This window comes from Suncus etruscus, chromosome 1, assembly GCF_024139225.1.
Source record: "Suncus etruscus isolate mSunEtr1 chromosome 1, mSunEtr1.pri.cur, whole genome shotgun sequence".
In the NCBI taxonomy this organism is placed as follows: domain Eukaryota; kingdom Metazoa; phylum Chordata; class Mammalia; order Eulipotyphla; family Soricidae; genus Suncus; species Suncus etruscus.
The window spans coordinates 170,963,284-170,981,601 of NC_064848.1; the positions used below are offsets into that span (position 1 = coordinate 170,963,284).

Below are 18,318 nucleotides of genomic sequence, written 5' to 3' on the forward strand. Positions count from 1 at the left end.
GGTTATAACAGAATAGTACATTCTGATTTGTGATAGAGTAATGGAAAGAAATGTGAATCAAGCCCAAATACCAGGCTCTCACTTTTGGAGGGAAGAAGGAGTGGGCCTACATCTAGTGGTGCTCACTCAGCCATCACTCACAGGGGTGATCCAGATTGGCCGCATACAAGGCATTCACCCTTCCCACTGAACTCTCTCTCCCGATACCAGAACCGTATATTGCTCAGGCTTCTCAGAATTAGACCTCAGGTGGTGTTGGTAGATAATGTGGGCCACTGTTGTTGTCTTGAGAAAATTAAACCCCTCTAAAAGTTGAGCCATACCCTCAAAGGCCTCTTTGTGTTTCTCATAAAGCCAGGAACAGGAAGAGTGGCTGTGGAGCGGGACAGCCTTCCTAGCCTGGCCTCACAAGTGCTCTGAGCTGAGGTACTTTCCAGGACTTTTACCCTCCTCTTGAGTTCAGGGGGAAAGAGAGTGATTTAGAGGGAGCAAGAACTTCTTCTTTTTGGTTTTTGGGCCACACCTGGCGGTGCTCAGGGATTACTCCTGGCTGTCTGCTCAGAAATAGCTCCTGGCAGGCACGGGGGACCACATGGGACACCGGGATTTGAACCAACCACCTTTGGTCCTGGATCAGCTGCTTGCAAGGCAAATGCTGCTGTGCTATCTCTCCGGGCCCGAGCAAGAACTTTTTATCCCATGTATGAAGCCGTTGGAAATTCCCACCATCCCTCTCTCTCAGTACAGAGTTCCCAGGACAAAGGATCCATATGGTGGAACTTTATTTTGCTTTGAATATGCCCCAGTCATGACCCTGGGGTCAGACAACTGGGCATTCTGTGCTGCAGCCCCTGGGCACTGCCCCTGCAACATGCCTGCAGAGATATTCAGATATAGGCAGAGGTGACACCAGCTAACCACTGCCGCCCTCCCCTAGTCCTTGCAGGTCCCCCAACTTTCACACACTCCTCCTTACCCAAGGCCAGAGTAGTGTATGGGGAAGCAGTGAGGATCTGTAAATGCTTCAGGAATTCCTTCCTTCAGAGTCCTCTTAGCAACTGGAATTATTGGAAAAGGACATGTCCTTGGGTTATAAAAGGATTTAGGAGCTCAGCAGCTTTGACAGGGGCAATCTAAGTATCTGAGCTGTGCTTATTTTTCCAGCTCTGTGTCCCATCTTCGTGATGCTATCAGCTGAAAAGAGCCAGAGTGTGAGGCATGAAGCCAGGTTCTTCCCTTAAAGTTAAGACTTGGAAAGAACGAAGTTCGCATACTCATGGCCCGGAAGTGGCCTCTGCCCCTCAGCTCCTGTGGATGTATGAAGGGTTCTCGCTTACACTGTGGCCTCAGCTCTGGATCTGTAGTGTGAGGAGAAACAAGTGAGATTTTCTGTCATGGAGATAGGGATTAGGGTAGCATGCCACCTCTTCCAAGTTAGCCAGTACAAAGCTGTGTCATCATCTTGATTTAGAAGCATTTTGGCTTGATGCAGTTAGTGGGACAATGACAGCATTTCCTGGAAAAAAAGAAGGGCAGATTGGTCTGATCCATTAATCTGATTATTTGTAAAAAGCAACTGAAGGGGCCTGAGAGAGAGCACAGCGGTAGGGCATTTTGCTTGGAAGCGGCTGAATCAGGACCAGCGATGGTTCAAATCCCAGCATCCCTTATGGTCCCCCGTGCCTGCAGGAGCGATTTCTGAGCAGAGCCAGGAGTAACCCCTTAGCACTGCCGGGTGTGGCCCAAAAAACAAAACAAAACAAAAAAAGGCAACTAGAATGCTCCTTCCTGGAAGATGGGTTCTGTCAGGCCACAGGGATGCAGACCCTCAGGAACCAAGCTCCTCCCTCTGCAAGTGGGCATCAGAGCACATCCCTGCACCCTCCATCCCACTTGGCCCCAATCTTAAGAAAAGAGACTTGGGACTAGAGAGATAGTATGGAGGTGTAGGGTGTTTGCCTTGCGTGCAGAAGGACAGTGGTTCAAATCCTGGCATCCCATATGGTCTCCTGAACTTGCCAGGAGCGATTTTTGAGCATAGAGCCAGTAGTAACCCCTGAGTGCCGCCGGGTGTGACCCAAAAACCAAAAAGAAAAAAAAAAAGAAGAGAAAAGAGTGAAGACCGGAAAGCTGGTTGCCATGAGAACGTAGCCTGGGCCATTTCTGATTCTTCAGTGGGGGAAATTTGCCAGGGGTCAGAAGAGATAGGGCTGTCAAAGTAGTAATGCCCTATTGGAACTTCTGGGTCTATGTAACGATTTTTAAAAACATAAACAGCCAGGCACTAACATCACTGCAAGGAACCTTAGGGTTAAACATTCCTTGATAGGATTGCTGTTAGAATCAATATGCAAATGCAGTTGTATTTAGGTAGGTATGGCCCCCTTTGAAGAAAAGCAGATATATGAAAATGGGATTTAAAAAAAACTAGATACATTGGGAGAAATTATTCCCATTACAAAAGGATTATTTGCTTTACCAAAGGATTCACTGCAGGGTTCCTTCTAAATAGCTCCCTTAGGCATTTGAAACAGGATCTGATTTACACAGTTTTTCAAGAATGCTTTTGTATAAAGAAAGGCACACCTGTTAATGGATACAGAAATAGTTTTGCAGGTTTTTTCCTACTGTCTTACTATTTTTATGGAGAAATTTCTTAGAGAAAATGTGATTACATAGATCTTTTGAAGCACTACTTATGTTTGTATTCCCGAATCTTAATAAGACTCCAGTCTTTTTTATGCTGATTTTCCAGTCTCAAGGTTGAGGAATGGGTATGTATTCTTATATCTGAGCTGTTCAGAAAGAGCTTAGTCTGCAAGGTGATCTACTTTTCTTTAGAATTAGTATTTAACCAATCAAAGCAAATTGCTTTCTTAAGAGAATGAGGAAGGACCCATGAACATTAAAATTGGGTTTAAATTTGCATAGGCTTCTTAATATTACCTTCTAAAAAAACTTAAGAATTAAAGAAAAACATACTTGAATGTATCGTTCTTTCATGAAACATTTTCCCTGTTTGCCAGATTAGGACTGTGAACAGAAATGAGAACTCACGCTCAGGAAAGGAAAGAGGCTTGAATGCAAGGTTATCTGGTGCCTTCGGCTCAGCAGAGACTTTCTAACTTGCCAACCTGATTTTAATTGTGAGCTTCAAAGGGCTCATAACTCCCCACTACTATTTTTAGTTGCCGCCCCCTCGCCCCCCAATTCTAGAGGCTGAGAGCCACTCACAGGGCTGGGACTGCCCCCCTGCTACATGAGGCTCGGTGAAGACAAGTTGGTTCAGTGCAGAAACCTTCTCTCCAGTTTGGGCCCCCACAATAGAGAAATGGGGCATTTTTACACCTGTACCTTGGCCCACCTGGCCATTTAAAGAGTACTGGCTCAAGCCAGAGATATATTACAGGAAGTGGAAGTGAGTGTCCTATCTTTGAGTTTTGGGCACAAAGCTTCACTTTGCCTCAGTTTCCTTATCTGTATGACAGTGATCTTTTAGGATTGTTCGGAGGATAAATAAGAACAGTATTTAAACAGTACTAGCAAATAACATCTCTGATATTAGCTCTTATTTGGTCAAAATAGTATTTTTAACTCTTTCTGTTTAAAATTTCCAAGGTCGGGCCAGAATGATAATACAGTGGATGGGGCCTTGTGCACACAGCCAACTTTGGTTCAGTCTCTGCCACTCTATTGGACCCTCGAGCACCACCAGGAGCAATTCCCTTGTTGCAGAGCCAGGAGTAACCCAGGAGCATAGAGCTGTGGCCCAAACCAAAATAATATGTTTTTCTCACTTGAAGATGATTCCTAAGATTTTATGGGGACATTTAGTTTGGGGAGGACGTGGCACAAGAACCTACTTTTCTTCTTCCAACTAAGCCTTTTCCTAAAGTAAGGTCCTATAGAAGAATGACTCTCTTCTCTGTCGCATATTCTTAAACACACTCACACACATAAACACACACACCGACTTGCTTTCCTAAAAACCCTGAGGCCGTGCAATCTGGCCAGAAAAGAAAGAAAGCCATTCCAAGATATTTAATTGTACAGGGAGCTTACAGGATTGATCGAGAGCTTAGCTTTTTACAATAGTCCAGTGAATAAGAAATGCTCCTGACAAACGATCAATGATAGGATAATCACTCTTTATCCCCCTCCTCATTCTTACCTTCTTTCTTTCAGGAGAACAGGGTTCAGAAGTCAAAAATCTTTATAGACGCCGCTTTTAAATTAAGCAGAAAATAGACATTGACATATTTGTTAATCTCCCCTAAATCATTACCAGGGCTGGCGGCTTCGCTGTACAAGGAGAGAGGCTCTCGGTGTGCTAGACAAGGTTCTAACTGGCTTAAGAGCAGCAGCCTTTTATTTTTAGAAAATAAAATTTAGAGGACTCTTTTTATTCCCCCCTTGAAACAAAACATACAAATCCCTGGCTTTCTCGTATGCATTTAGAAATACATGCTCTTCTGTCTTTTCCTTGTTTTGATGCCCTTTTGAGGTAGATCTTGAACTGTGATCAGAGGCATTACTGAAGGAATCATACAAGGCAGCCTTGGGGGGATGGAATGCGATCTTCCTTCTCTCATAGGGACAAGAGCATTGTAGGTGTTTGGGTTTTTTTGTTTGTTTGTTTGTTTGTTTGTTTGTTTGTTTGTTTCAAAGCTCTAGAATAGCTTGGTTGGGTAGATGAAATCTTTATTAATTCAAGGCCAGCTTTATCTGTCCTTCCAACTTTGTAAAGTCATGGCCATGTTCCTAGAATGCTATCTTCCTAAGCCTTCTTTTTCTGCATCCACAAATGAGCCATGCTTTCTTGTTGATTTGTTTTGGTTTTATTGGCCACATCTGACACTGCTCAAGGCTACTCTGAGCTGAGTGCTCAGCATTGCTTATGAGACTGTGGTAGCAGGATTTGTACCCCAGCTTCCTGCTTGCAGTGTATGTCTTAGTCCACTGACTGTCTCCCTCGTGGCCCCTCAGCCACACTAGTCTTCTACCATGAACCAAGTTCTTTAGCTGATTTCCCTTCCTTACCCACTACTAAGATACCTATCACAGTCTTTTTTTTTTTTTTTTTTTTTTGTGGTTTTTGGGTCACACCCGGCAGTGCTCAGGGGTTATTCCTGGCTCCAGGCTCAGAAATTGCTCCTGGCAGGCACGGGGGACCATATGGGGTGCCGGGATTCGAACCGATGAACTCCTGCATGAAAGGCAAACGCCTTACCTCCATGCTATCTCTCCGGCCCTATCACAGTCTTTGGTACCACTTAATGTGGGAGAATATTGGTTTCAAAGCTAGTTAGACCTACATGTAAATCCTTAATTTGCTGCTGGTTGCCATTGGGCAAGTCACTTTACATTTTAGAGTTTTTGTTTTCTCATTTTGCAGAATAGACCAAACAGTTATGAATGAGATGATGAATTTTGAAACAACTTGGAAGACTTAGTAATTTGGGGCCAGAGCAGTAATACAGCTGACCAGGGATCTTGCCTTGCATGCACTTCAATTAAATTTGATCCCCAGGATCACTTATGGTCCCCCAATCTCTGCCAGGAGTGATCTTTGAGCACAGAGCCAAAAGTAAACCCTGAGCACCGCAGGGTGTGACCCCAAAACAAAACCTCAATGATTGATGATGTATTCAATTCAGTATGGGCATTTTAAACACTCACCAGACAGAGGCCAGCATTATACATGATAACTTCTGAGGTTTGTGATTCTGAATCTGGAATTCAGGGCTGGGCAGGTAATTAATGCTCAGTTGTCATGTATGTGATCTGTAATAACATCGATGTACATGTGTGCACAAGTACAATGGTGATTGAATAAGAATGTTGGAAGGGTCAGGTTGTTACTTTGTCTGCTGTTGTTCTTCATCTCTCAATAACAAAGGAGCCTCCTATAAGCCTGAGACCCAGCTGAGGAATATCCTCTCCCTATGTAAAGAGAATTAAGTTACTGCCTTGGTCTCAGCAGGGACTGAAGTAGAACCAGAGTTCTTTCTAACAGCCAGAAACCTGCCATCATTATTTTCGTTTTGTTTTGTTTTTTAATTAAAAGTATACTACTACAACTGAAGCACTTTATTTGCCCTCAAAAGCATAAGATGATGTCCAAAGCTTTGGGGACCAGTCTGTTCCTTTAATTCTGTGACCTTGATAACATCAACCTATAATGCCTCAGTCTCCTCTCCCGTAATATGAGCCCAGATAATGATAGCTTATATTACTCATGAAGTGCACTGGGAGCCAGGAAATCTTTGCATTGGCTGTAGTTCCATAATAAAGTTGTAAGATCAGTACAAAGACTTCTGCATTTTTCTCAGATTTGCCTATTGTTAATATTTGGTGTCGTTTGCTATGTCATTTCTGCATGTTCCCATACATGTTGTTATCTCCATGCATATTTTACATTTACTTTGAACCATTTGAAAATTTTGTGACAGAAAGCTCTATTTTCATCTTTTATTTTTCTTGTCCCAACACTGGAATCAAGCATTTTTTCCATTTTACTGGAAAAAGGAAAGTGTTGGTATCCCTATGGTCTAAAAGATGGTCTCTTCTCAGGAAAAAAAAGTCCACCTTTTTTCTACCAGTTCTCCAGAGAAATCTTATTAGAATGGCAGGGCCTTATCTATCTCTTCTGGTCATGTTCTTTAGCTGTTTTGCGAAGAAGGTCGAAAAGTGATGTCCTCTATGGGAAAGCCCAAGAAAAGACCCCATCAGTCTTGTTTTGTTTTGGGGCCATGCCCTTTGGTGTTTATGGCTTATTCCTCGCTCTGCCATCAGGGATCACTTCTGTTCTGTAATACTCTGTAATAATCCTGGCCTGGTGGTATTCACATCAGCTGTCTACAAGGCAAATATCTTACCTTGTACTATCTAGTCATCTCCTTTGTTCCTTTTGCTGTCTTGTGAAGGCTTTATTTCTACTTCATCTTCATCTTATACCTCTAAGACACATTAGTATTTTTACAACTTTTTTTTAATAATTTTTATTTTGACCAACGTGAATTACAAATCTTTCAGTATCTTCACAACTTTTGCAATTTTTTTCCTCTGAGTAAACACGGGATGTTTCCGGTTAATCTTTTCACAATTTTCCAATACTGTTGGTCTTGTGTCAAATACCTTAGGACAGAGAAAGTACAGTGCAAGTGAATCTCAGCATCATGCAATGGACTTTGAACCATTTGAAAATTTTGTAACAGGGACACACACACAATTTGAGATAGTGATGGATTTTAAAGTTACTCAGAAGCCTCTTATAAATTGGAAGTAGGTAGTGGAATTACTGCCTCATTCAATTAACAAGTGTTTATGTAGAGTATGCACAGCTCTCTCAGCAGCCCAAGGCTGTTCATGGCATATGATTCATGGTAGCATCAAAAGCCAAGTCCTTTCCCAGGCAGTCACGCTTGAACCTTCTCTTCTGTGGGAACCCTCCCTTCACCTGTGCTCAGGTTTTACTCATCAGCTTTGATGACAGCATCTCAGGGTGTCTCCTATTGCTCCTTCCACTAGACTCGGTCCTTCTTACTAGGCAGGCAGCTAAATTTTGATTGCAAGTCCCTTTCAGAGGGTAATGTGGAAGTACAGCACAATATAGCAGCACCTCCACAGAGACACATTGATTGGGGGGCCTGAGGGCTCCTCATTATTAGGAACCTCAAGTCTACAATAGAGTCAGTGAGGCTACTGCATACTCACGAGCGCAGGGATTCAGATGGAGCTTGTGGTCTGCCTTTCTGTCCCCTCTCTAGCTTGTTGCCCTAGAACCAGAATATCTGTGTCATTCTGGTCAGGATTGGCTTTGGCAGTAGCAGCCAAGCCCAGAGACAAGGACTTGGTCATTTCCCAGAGCTGGCAAGAGACACACCGAGATGGCTCTAATATGATTGGATTCTACTCATTTTAGGTTAGGAGTATCCAAGACTGAGACCAGAAGCCATGTAGCAGTTTGTAATGATAGAAGTTATTCAGGTTTCTATCACGTGGGTGGGTACCTGGTGTGGAAGCAATGCCCTGTACTCTGCCCCACTGTGGTGCAAGGGTATGTCATAGGGAGGTTGTAGTCTGAAGCTACCTGAGGAAAGGGAAAAGGAAAAGAAGATGTGACTCCCTGCCACCAGGTAAGGACAGAGTCCCATCACCCAGCAGAGTGGCAGTGAATTGGAGGGGGTGGGCCTGGTTAGCAGAGAGCTTCCAGCGACCAGAGCTTCTGCAGAGAGCGTCCTGGTCACCACAGAATGTGACGGGCAGGTTTATTTAATTGCAGGCACCCCGGAGTTAAGTGCAGCTGAGCGGAAGGAGCTGGAGAACAAGTTGAAGGAGCGGGAGGAATTCCTAATTCCCATTTACCATCAGGTAGCCGTGCAGTTTGCTGACTTGCACGACACACCAGGCCGCATGCAGGAGAAGGGTGTTATTAATGTAAGTAGAGCAGCTGCCACTTCCCGGACTTGTCAGGCCCTAGAGGAAACCTGTGTGGGCTCCCAGCAGGGAGCTAGTAGGGTGGGATTAGAACCGCTTCTACACTTCAAACCACTTTACTTTCTGTTGTTTTTAAGGTTTTTTAATTGAAAAGAAAAAGTTTGGTATTAGGACCATGCGGTGCAAGGGTCACTTTCAAGCCTTCTGCATTGCAAAGCATATATTCAGCCCATTGAGTTATCTCTCCAGCCTTCAATTATTTTTAAAAAAATTAACTTTTCCCTTTTTCTGGGTCCATAACCATGGATTGGGTAGCCATGGAGCTCTTGAGACATACACTCTGTTATACTGAAGGGAAACTGACTCTTTGGGGACCTCTATTTACATTTGATCTATGGTCAAAATGACCGAACTGAGGACGGAGAGATAGTACAGTGGGTAGGGTGCCTTCCTTGCATGCACCCAACCTAGATTTGATCTCCAACATATTAGATGGTCCCCCCAAGTCCTGCCAGGAATTACTCAAAAACTATTTAAAAAAAATGTCTGAGCCACCTGCTCATAATCTATTGCTTACTCTAACCCAGCCCAGGAATTCACAGCACCCCACTACATCTCAGAATATGTGAGGTTCATCTCTGTCTCTGGAACATTAGTTGCAGGCCTGGGGGCTCAGTGCTGAAGGGAGAAAGCAATGAGTGCTTCAGACTCCCAGCAAGCTCCCTTATTCGGGGAACTCAGAGGATAGGTACCCAGCTCCCTTATTCGGGGAACTTAGAGGATAGGTACCCTCTGAACCAACAAGGATTGGGGCCGAGTTAACTTCGCTTATTTTCTGAACATAGGACATCCTGGATTGGAAAACATCCCGAACCTTCTTCTACTGGCGGTTGAGACGTCTCCTGCTTGAAGATCTGGTCAAAAAGAAAATCCACAATGCGAACCCAGAGCTGACAGATGGCCAGATCCAGGCCATGTTAAGACGCTGGTTTGTGGAAGTGGAAGGAACTGTGAAGGTAGGTGAGCCTCCTGGGCTGTACCTCCTGAGCAATGCAGGACTCATCATTTGAGTCACTTGGGTTCTAATAGCTCACACACAAATGTGCACTCTTGCCCTGTGTCCACTGCATATACTCATATCATGCATCTTGTTGGGTGCAGGGCATCTTCTGTGGCTCCTTTAATCTTTTAGCAAATCCTGTGAGTACTTTACATACTGGAACCTGTGGCTATAATAGTGAAAAGCAGCCCATGCTCCTGGTGACTCCACACTTACTATCCTTAGCATCACTGATAGCCACACAGTTCTGGATAGGATCAGGTATGTGGCTCGAGTGTGGTAGAATATGTGCCAGCCTAAGGGTTTGGTCCCTGGCACTGTACACCCCCCATGCACTATGGTCCTTATGTATACCAACCCCCTCCAAGAAAAAATAAAGTTATCCTAAGTAGCACAGCTGATGTTAAGTAGAACAATTCTAAGACATAAACAGCACAGAGAAGGGTACCAGACCTAGTCTAGGAAAATTTCTGGAAGAAATGTTTTCACAGATATTTGAAATCAAAGTAGGAGTGAGTCAAGGCAAAGATTGGACTTGGAGCATGGTACATGGTTAATAACGAGAGGGGGGGAGGGAGGAAGAGAGGGAGAGGGAGGAAGAGGGAGAAGAGGGGAGGGGAGGGGAAGGGAGGAGGGAGGGGAGGAGAGGAGAGGAGAGGGGAGGGGAGGGGAGGAGAGGGGAGGAGAGGAGAGGAGAGGAGAGGAGAGGAGAGGAGAGGAGAGGGGAGGGGAGGGGAGGAGAGGGGAGGAGAGGAGAGGAGAGGAGAGGAGAGGAGAGGAGAGGAGAGGAGAGGAGAGGAGAGGAGAGGAGAGGAGAGGAGAGGAGAGAAGCACATTTATGAGAATGTAGAATGACAGGCTTCAAGGTAGAGGGGGTTTCCCTGCCATTTGTTTTGGTGCTCGGGAATGACTGCTGGACATGCTTAAAAGACCACAGGGTGCCAGGGATTGAATCACTTTCACCAGGATGCAAACCAAGGGTGGAAATGATGGGGCTGAGGGCAAGTGATCAGGCCGCACTTGCCCCAGAAATGATGGCCTACACAGACCATTGATAGAAGGAAAACAATCTTTATTGGTAGTATATAGATTAAAGGCAAATCATGCATGCTGGAAATGAACTTGCCCTTTTTCTGAGAGCTGTGGGCTGAAAACCCACAGCTACTGGGTTCCAGGTGTGGCTCCCGTCCCTCCAAGGAAATGCTGAAGTCTCTGCTCACTGTTGTAAGGACAGCTCCCCAGCTCTGGCGATGATTCGAAAGCCAGTGAGTCTGTTGTTTCTGAGAGTCACCTCTATGTCGGTCTGCCCATTTCTTTACAATTGAAAAACTTCTTTGGATAAATATTTCACTTGTGCAGTGGGGGAGTGCAGCCCGGGTGACACTTGGTTCAGGCTAAGGTCAGTGTGTGGCATCATAATTGAGTGAGACAATTTTGTCAGTGGCTACTGGAGGCTTCTAGTGGAAGTTGGCATTGAAAGTCACGCAAGTGTAAAATAGGAGGTTGTTCTCCAGTTCAGAGCGGCTGGCCAGGTAAATGGAGTGTGTGTGTGTGACTGGGAGAAGCCCCGCTGCCTTCCTACCACATTAGTCACTAATGGATGTGTGTGGCCTCAGTGGGCATAGGCACGAGGAGAAAAAATGGCTGCACTTCGAGCATGAGAGAATAGACAGGTGCTCCTCAGCATCCTGCTCCCAGGAGATAGTGTCTGAGAAGTAGGTCATTACTGTTTCCTGGCCGGAAGTCAGTGCAGAAGTTAAGTCTGATCCAGAACCCCAGAGGAAGATAACTCAGGTCCCAACTGGGACCAGCTGTCTCTGCATCCATAAGCCATTGCAGCTCCAGTTCATGATGACAACTGAGGTGGGAAAGAAGGATGGTACTTGGAAATGTCCTTCCCTGCCAGCTTGTGGGGGTGCTATGGGACAAGGTGAGCAGATGCTCTGGAGAGAAGAGAAAGGGCATTTTATTCATGTAGTGTACTCCTTGATGTTTGCAGTGATATGAACTTTTACTTATTGGCTATTCTTGTATTTCAAACAGATGGGCTTTACATTTTGTGTCTTAAAGACAGAGACTAGTGAAGTCTAACCCCTGGCTTTGCACCAAGATGAAACCCCCTCATCCCTACTGTGGTCACTGGTGAGGATGGACATTCACTGATGTTAGTCCTGTTCTGTGTGCCTTTGGTTTTGTTTGGGGGTTACATCCAGTGGTGTTCAGGGAACCATGCTGGGATTCAAATCAGGTTTACCCACATGCCAGACAAATGCCTTACCCTCTCTCTGGCCTGGCTCTGGATTTCAAATGGCTTAAGCAAGCATGTAGTACAGGGCCTGGTTTGCCAGTATTCCTCCTCTCTTAGAACAGCATGCGAGGATGGTAAATTACATGATGGAGAGGTCAGTTGGTTAAAGTATTTGCAGGCCACTGGGTGTTATCCTTTATAAGAAAATTGGCAAAGGGGCCTGAGCCATCATACAGTGGCTAAGACACTTGCCTTGCACACACACAACCCATATTTGATCCCTGAGCCCACCAGGAGTCATTGTCGTTGTCCCCCCAACTCTCCCCAAATTGTGACAAAGATGTTTCACTTCATGATCTAGGAAGGAGGAGGCTTGGTTCTGTAAACACAGTAGATTTTCAGAAATGTTCTGATTTGACTTCTACTTTATCCACAACTTAGACTGCATTCTTATTTTCTGCATTTCCAAATGAGAGACTCTGCTGAAGAGAAGCACTGTAGAGCGCGTCACTGAAGTTCCACCATTCCCATACTAGCAATGCATCAGTCTTAGGCAGCCAGCAGGGAAGAGAAGCTGAACCTGGAGGCGGGCCTTTCCTTCCCCAAATCACAGTTGGGGGGCCTTCAGACTGTGCCCTTCATATCATTGAGCAAGAAGGGCTTAAAAGCTATTGAATGCCTAGAAATGAAACTTCCCAAACAGGTCATTTAGATTCTGTCAGATACACTAATTACTACCTAACAACTTGTAAAGCAAAAGATGCTTATCTGCTGATACAGAGAGATAGAGAGTCTGCTGAACATTTATTGGCATTAAAATGTTTCTGGTGGGAGTGTCAGACATATGACACCATCAATCTCAATCATATTTTCATAATTTTATAGAAGAAAATAATAGTAGCCCCTTTTTCTGGAGATAAGATTAGCTTGATCCAGGTGTCTGGTAAGGCAGCTCTTACTGCTCTTTTTTAAGAGGGCAAAGAAGAAACTGTAGAGACTAGCACAGCACCTCAGGCCTTTGCTTTTTTTCAGCGGTGAAAGTTAACTCTCAACACTTGTAATAAATCCATCCTTCAGATTGCTGATTCTTGCTTTACATGCCTTCAATTAGGATCTCTTTCTTTTTCTTTTTTCTTTTCTGTCTTCGTGTACTCTGCACCCGATCTAAACTTTAAGCGGGGGTGAGGGTGGCTTAGTGGTTATCATCCAGTTGTAGTTTGAACAGTAAATCTTTCCTTATAATGAGCCCGTATTTTCAAAGGAGATACTTTAGAACAACAACTCAAACTTGGAGTGTGTTGCTCTAATCCTGTCTGGGAACTTTAATGTTTAAACACCTAGCACATTCTATTCTGTGGCTGCAGGAGGGAAGGCAGAGGAGTTTTCTCTGGAGGGTAGCTGGCTTTCCAGTCTGAGCATCGTTAGAAGCAGGCATCTCGTTAGCTAATACATTACACCAATCAAGGAGAGTTATCTTAAGCCACAATTAATCTGCTCCCTGGCATATGTTGATAGGAAAGCATCATGCTGTTTCTTAATTAAAAGCAAACGGATTAAAAATGATTAATAAGAGTATTAAATATTCTCCTCAACGAAAGGCTTTGGGATTCTTGGGTAAATCTAGCCTTTTTTTTTTTTTTTTTTTATTCTGAGCCCAAGAAGCATTCATTGTTTTATGTTTTCCTCCCTCAAACCTTCCTAAGTAGGGGCATGCGCTGAAGGCGAGGAGAGCCCAGCTTCTGAAAATGTGGTTCACAAAACTGAATGTGGAGGTCATGAAAAATTTGCCAACAGTAACAGGTTTCTGAACACACAGACAGATTCCAAACCAGTTGCGTCATAAATTCAAGGTGTTTCTAGTTGTGCTTGCTCAAGTTCTCGGGGGGGAAAAGGAGGGTGTGTCAAGTGTGAGAAGTCTAAGCTGGCATGCCAGTGGTAGAGGAGGAAATATCAGCATTTACCTTCCCTCTGTGGGGTAACGAGGAGCCAGGACTTGGTTGAGACCACCACCCTGTTGTCAACAGAGAAATATGACACCACTGTTCCTTAGTAACAGATGCCTCACTTCAGCCCCCGGAGTCAGCAGTCATGACCAAGGCACCAAACAAGAGCCCTGCTCTGTCCCTTCACCTGTGAAGGGCGCTTTAAGAAGCGTCTGGATGAGAAGTCAGTTGCATGATACATAATCAACAGTCACAGCCAGCTCACCAGCTAGAGTCTAGGGTGGAGGTGGGGGTGTGTGGAATTTACATACATTAAACATATTTTTTAAAGGCACAGAATGGAAATTTTGATTTTCACACAGCCCTGTGGCTGCCCCTTGAAGGGTGACGGACACTGCTGCAGGCCCCATAGTCGTCAGCTGTGGGCCTGGCACCTTGACTTCTGTGTGGGTTTCCTGAGCCCCATCTCAAGCCTCAGAGACTCCCTAATGTACCCACCTATTAAATTACAGAGCCAAACTCATTGTCATTCTGACTTTGACTTCGTTAGTGATAACAGAGAAGGATAGCACACCTTTAAATGACGAGCTTTGTGTTTAATTACCCAAACAAAATGACATAAATATGAATGAGCTCTAATGGTGGTACTTGGTTTTCCGGAAGCCATTAACAAAACGATTCCTAAATGATTTGTAAAGAAAATGAGAGGAGAAGAGAGCAAGGAGAAGGCTATTAGGTTTCTAACACGCTCCTGAGTTATTATGTAGTCAACCACCTAGAGATACTCAGCCCAGTGATCTTGAAAAAAGGAAGTGAGAGGCGGTTTGTGGAGTCTTTCCGGGTTAGAGATGTCTTGACCCTTTTAAATACTATCATAGAAGTAAAATGGGGGTTGTGTTTCTAACCTGCCGGTCCCCCACTTCGTGCCTTGACGAGACCTTGGACCCAGGAGATTTCACCACCATGAAGTTCATCTGTAGAGACTTTTATACTAAGAACTGTGTCTGAGTTCCCTGAAAGCACATTTCCCTTTGTGTGTGGAGGGAGGGGCAGACCCAGTATTGTCCTAGCAGTGCTCAGAAGAATGTGTGTGGTGCTGAGGATTCCACTGCATGCAAGGCAAGTGCTATATACCCCAAACTTTTTTTCTTGCCCCACACATTTCCCTTTTAAGTACCTACTAAATCACCTTTCCCTCCCAATTAGTTTTCATTAAACAATTTGAGCTTTTAGACCCTTTTCTCTCACATGGCTACATTGCTCAGCGACTTAACAATGAGCAAGTTTTGGGGTACATTTTCCTGCTATGGAATAAGCCTATATGCAGCCCCTGATATCTGAATAGGAATCATCTGTTTGCAGGCCTATGTTTGGGACAATAACAAGGATCTAGTGGAGTGGTTGGAGAAGCAGCTGACTGAGGAAGATGGTGTCCGCTCAGTAATTGAGGAAAACATCAAATACATCAGCAGAGACTATGTCCTCAAGCAGATCCGCAGGTGAGACCTGGGGCAGGGTCACACTAGTGGGGAGCACTGGGGCTCACTTCTTTGGAACAAAGGATTCCAAACATAACTTTTGTGTTCTTCTTTAAGATTGCTGTTGTTGACCCAGAGATAAAAATAGAGCCCTAAGCCCAATTCTTTTTCAGACCAAGGCTTATTAGTTCCCTTACCCCACTACTAGCTCCAAATGCAGACACTTAGAAGAACAGTTCTACAAGGGAAGGTATTAGTTTTAGTAGGGTCCTAGTAGTTTCCTAGGACACTCCCTCCTCCCTCCTCCCTCCCCTGACCCAGTGTCTATTGTATTCCAGAGTACTCCCCGCAGAATAGGGGTGGACATACTTAACTTTTTATCTGGAAAAAATGCCAAGCTAAAAACAGTATAAAGACCAAATCTGTTTCACCAGTTGACATATTTATAAGTTACACAAATCAGGACCCTTTACTCCCAATACTTCAATATTCAATAATAGGGAATTCCTCTTCCATAGCCAGAGTAAAATGATCTATTTTAGTAACTTTAACATGGCTAGGACATTGTTGGTTTTGAGCTTGTCCTCATGCATTCCTCATTCCCAGTCTGCATTCTCACTCAGAGTATGCTTTGATGGCTAGACACAAGGGCCACAGCTGGAGACAAATCCCACCTAATGTTTGTTTTGATCACTGGGTCCATTTCTCTACTGTGTGGTAGACTCTTAGCAGGTATAGACAGTTCAAACTAACCTTATCTAGATGCCTCTGCCACACTCTTCTATTTTCTTCTTCAGCTTGGTCCAGGCCAATCCCGAAGTTGCCATGGATTCTATCGTCCACATGACCCAGCACATCTCACCCACTCAGCGCGCAGAAGTTGTACGGATCCTTTCTACAATGGATTCCCCTTCAACGTAGGAAGAACTTCCTGCCCCTGGACTCAAGGGCTAGAGCTGCCTTTTCCGATGAGAACCCTGGGATCAAAGGCACCTAAGACTCAGTACTGGAATCAAAGTGCCATTTTGATTCACAAAATCTAGCCCAACTCCAAGGTTCAGTATTTATATCATCGGGACTTGGTCCCTCTTTGGAAAGGCAATGATGGGTACACACATGTACCAGGAGGTCTTACTCCACACAGCAGCTTCCCAGCCTCATGAGCCTGCAGCCACAGGCAGCGGAGGAAGGCTAGGGTGAGGCCCCAGATCTGAGGACAGAAAAGGACCTCGACTTTGTGGGGTTTTGGCCCCCACCTTTGTCTCAACTCATAGTGGCACAGGAGAGGAATCCTTCTGACTTAATCACACCACATTAACTGCTTATGATGAGAAAGGAGGGCATGGGACATACATGCTCCATGAGAACTCAAAGCAGAGAGACACCCGATCCAAGCAGCAAAGACGATGGACCAAGCCACTGTCATTACTGTGGAGGCCTCAAGCTTGGTTCCATGCTTTCCGCCTACCTGTCCTCTCAGACTACAGGGGACAGAGGCTGGAATGTCTCAGAAGCTGTAATTGTTCAGCCTGCAGCAGCCCTGAGCTCTCTCCAGGGCAGCTGTCCCATTCCCTTTTGGTCTTATTTCCAGGAATGTACACGGGTGGCAGGACGCCCTCCCCATAGCTGCTGAAAAGTGCCTGGTAGCAGCGCTGTTCTTCACACCAGACCCCGGCCTTCCCCCGAAGCAGAATGCTTCCTGGGGTCATGGAATCCACAGACCTTAGAATTATTCACAACTTGCCATGGTGCTGCTGTCTCCCTGTTCCCTCCCTGGCCTGCGGCCTTCTCCAGGTGTGGAGAGAGTTTGTTTTCAACAACCATTTATCCCAGGAATGAGTTTACTGGTACCCTGTTGGTTCTCCTAAAACAAGAGAGGCAGGTGGTCAAGACTGGTGAAGCATCCAATTCCTGCAGTGCAGCTAATTGCATTTGTCACTGGTGACCAAAGAGGAAATCACTAAGATATTGTAGGAGTAGTGGTGTGACTGCTTCTGTACAAGCTACAGTTGTCTAGCTCACACACAGGAAAGCGCTGCATGTAGGGCTGAACTGGGGTGACCATCACTATTCAGATGCAAATGTGCACCACCAGGGATGGAGCTGGCTGCCCTAGGTGTGGGCAGTGGCTCTCAGCTCTAACCAGATGATTCCACTCAACATTCTGCCATATATGGCCCCAGTGACTCTGAGAGGCAAAGTGTATTCATTTACCTCCCCTCCAAATTATGACACTAACTGAAGGTTTCTCTTGGAACCCCAGAGGGCTGGCTGCCCACACTGTTCACAACGCAGCCCTCACTTGTCACACTGAGTCATGGACACATTCCCCGAGGGGCCAAATGGAGTCTTTTCACATTTTGTTGAAATAAACCACCTTTGTAGAAGAGCTACTGTTTGTCATTTCGCCCCACAGGAGGGCTCATATTCTCCTTCAAGAGAAAGAGACATGGGGGCTTTGGTAGTCCCACTCTCACCAACCTGGCCAATTTCATGGGGGTGTCTCTCCAGAGGACGAGCCACACCCTGGGTCCTCTGAGCCATCCCCATTCTTGTAGGCCCTGTGAACACCAAAGTTTTAAGCTCTTGACTTGCTATGATTTGTGGGGGTTTCTGAAGTAAGCAAATAGCAAACCATTTCACTTCCAGTCACTTTGATGGAAAAATTTTAGTTTCTTTAAGCAGTTAAACCCCTTACTGGATTTAGTGTGTTTTGAAGGCATTCCTGACTCAGTGCTCAGGACTAAACACCTATCCTTGAGGACCTGCCATGATAGTTCCCAGTCCACAATAAGAAGGAGAAGATGAGCCCTGTGCTGATTATAAATATGGTAAAGGTCAGTCTCTGCAGAAGGTGCAGCAGAGCAAAGGGAGACCTTCCCATGATAGATGTCCCAAAAACAGAGCTGGGAGTGGAGGGCTGGATGCCCTGCAGTAGGGAGCCCTGAGCCTTTTTCCATCCTCCTGAAGCAGACAGATGCAAGCTGACCCCAAGGCTTGGGCCACATTCAGCCAGCACCCATGGGTGCTTCAGAGAAGAGGGAAGGTGAATGGGACAGACTTTGCCCTCCTTGAATTGGCCCTAATATCTTTTCATCTTTTTTTTTTGGGGGGGTGGTCACGAGGCAGCACTCAGGGGTGGGTTACTCC

The 18,318-nt window shown here is 45.2% G+C and overlaps 1 protein-coding gene across 1 annotated transcript in view; it reads left to right on the plus strand.

The window, feature by feature from the left end:
* Nucleotides 1-17,557, plus strand: part of ACACA (acetyl-CoA carboxylase alpha) — a 276,321-nt gene extending 258,764 nt beyond the window's left edge. Inside the window, exons 51-54 of the mRNA XM_049772768.1 lie at nucleotides 8,285-8,439; nucleotides 9,285-9,455; nucleotides 15,053-15,189; nucleotides 15,966-17,557. Of these exons, the coding sequence (XP_049628725.1) occupies nucleotides 8,285-8,439; nucleotides 9,285-9,455; nucleotides 15,053-15,189; nucleotides 15,966-16,089 (587 nt within the window). The 3' untranslated portion in view covers nucleotides 16,090-17,557. The remainder of the gene's footprint in view (nucleotides 1-8,284; nucleotides 8,440-9,284; nucleotides 9,456-15,052; nucleotides 15,190-15,965) is intronic.
* Nucleotides 17,558-18,318: the final 761 nt, after the last annotated feature.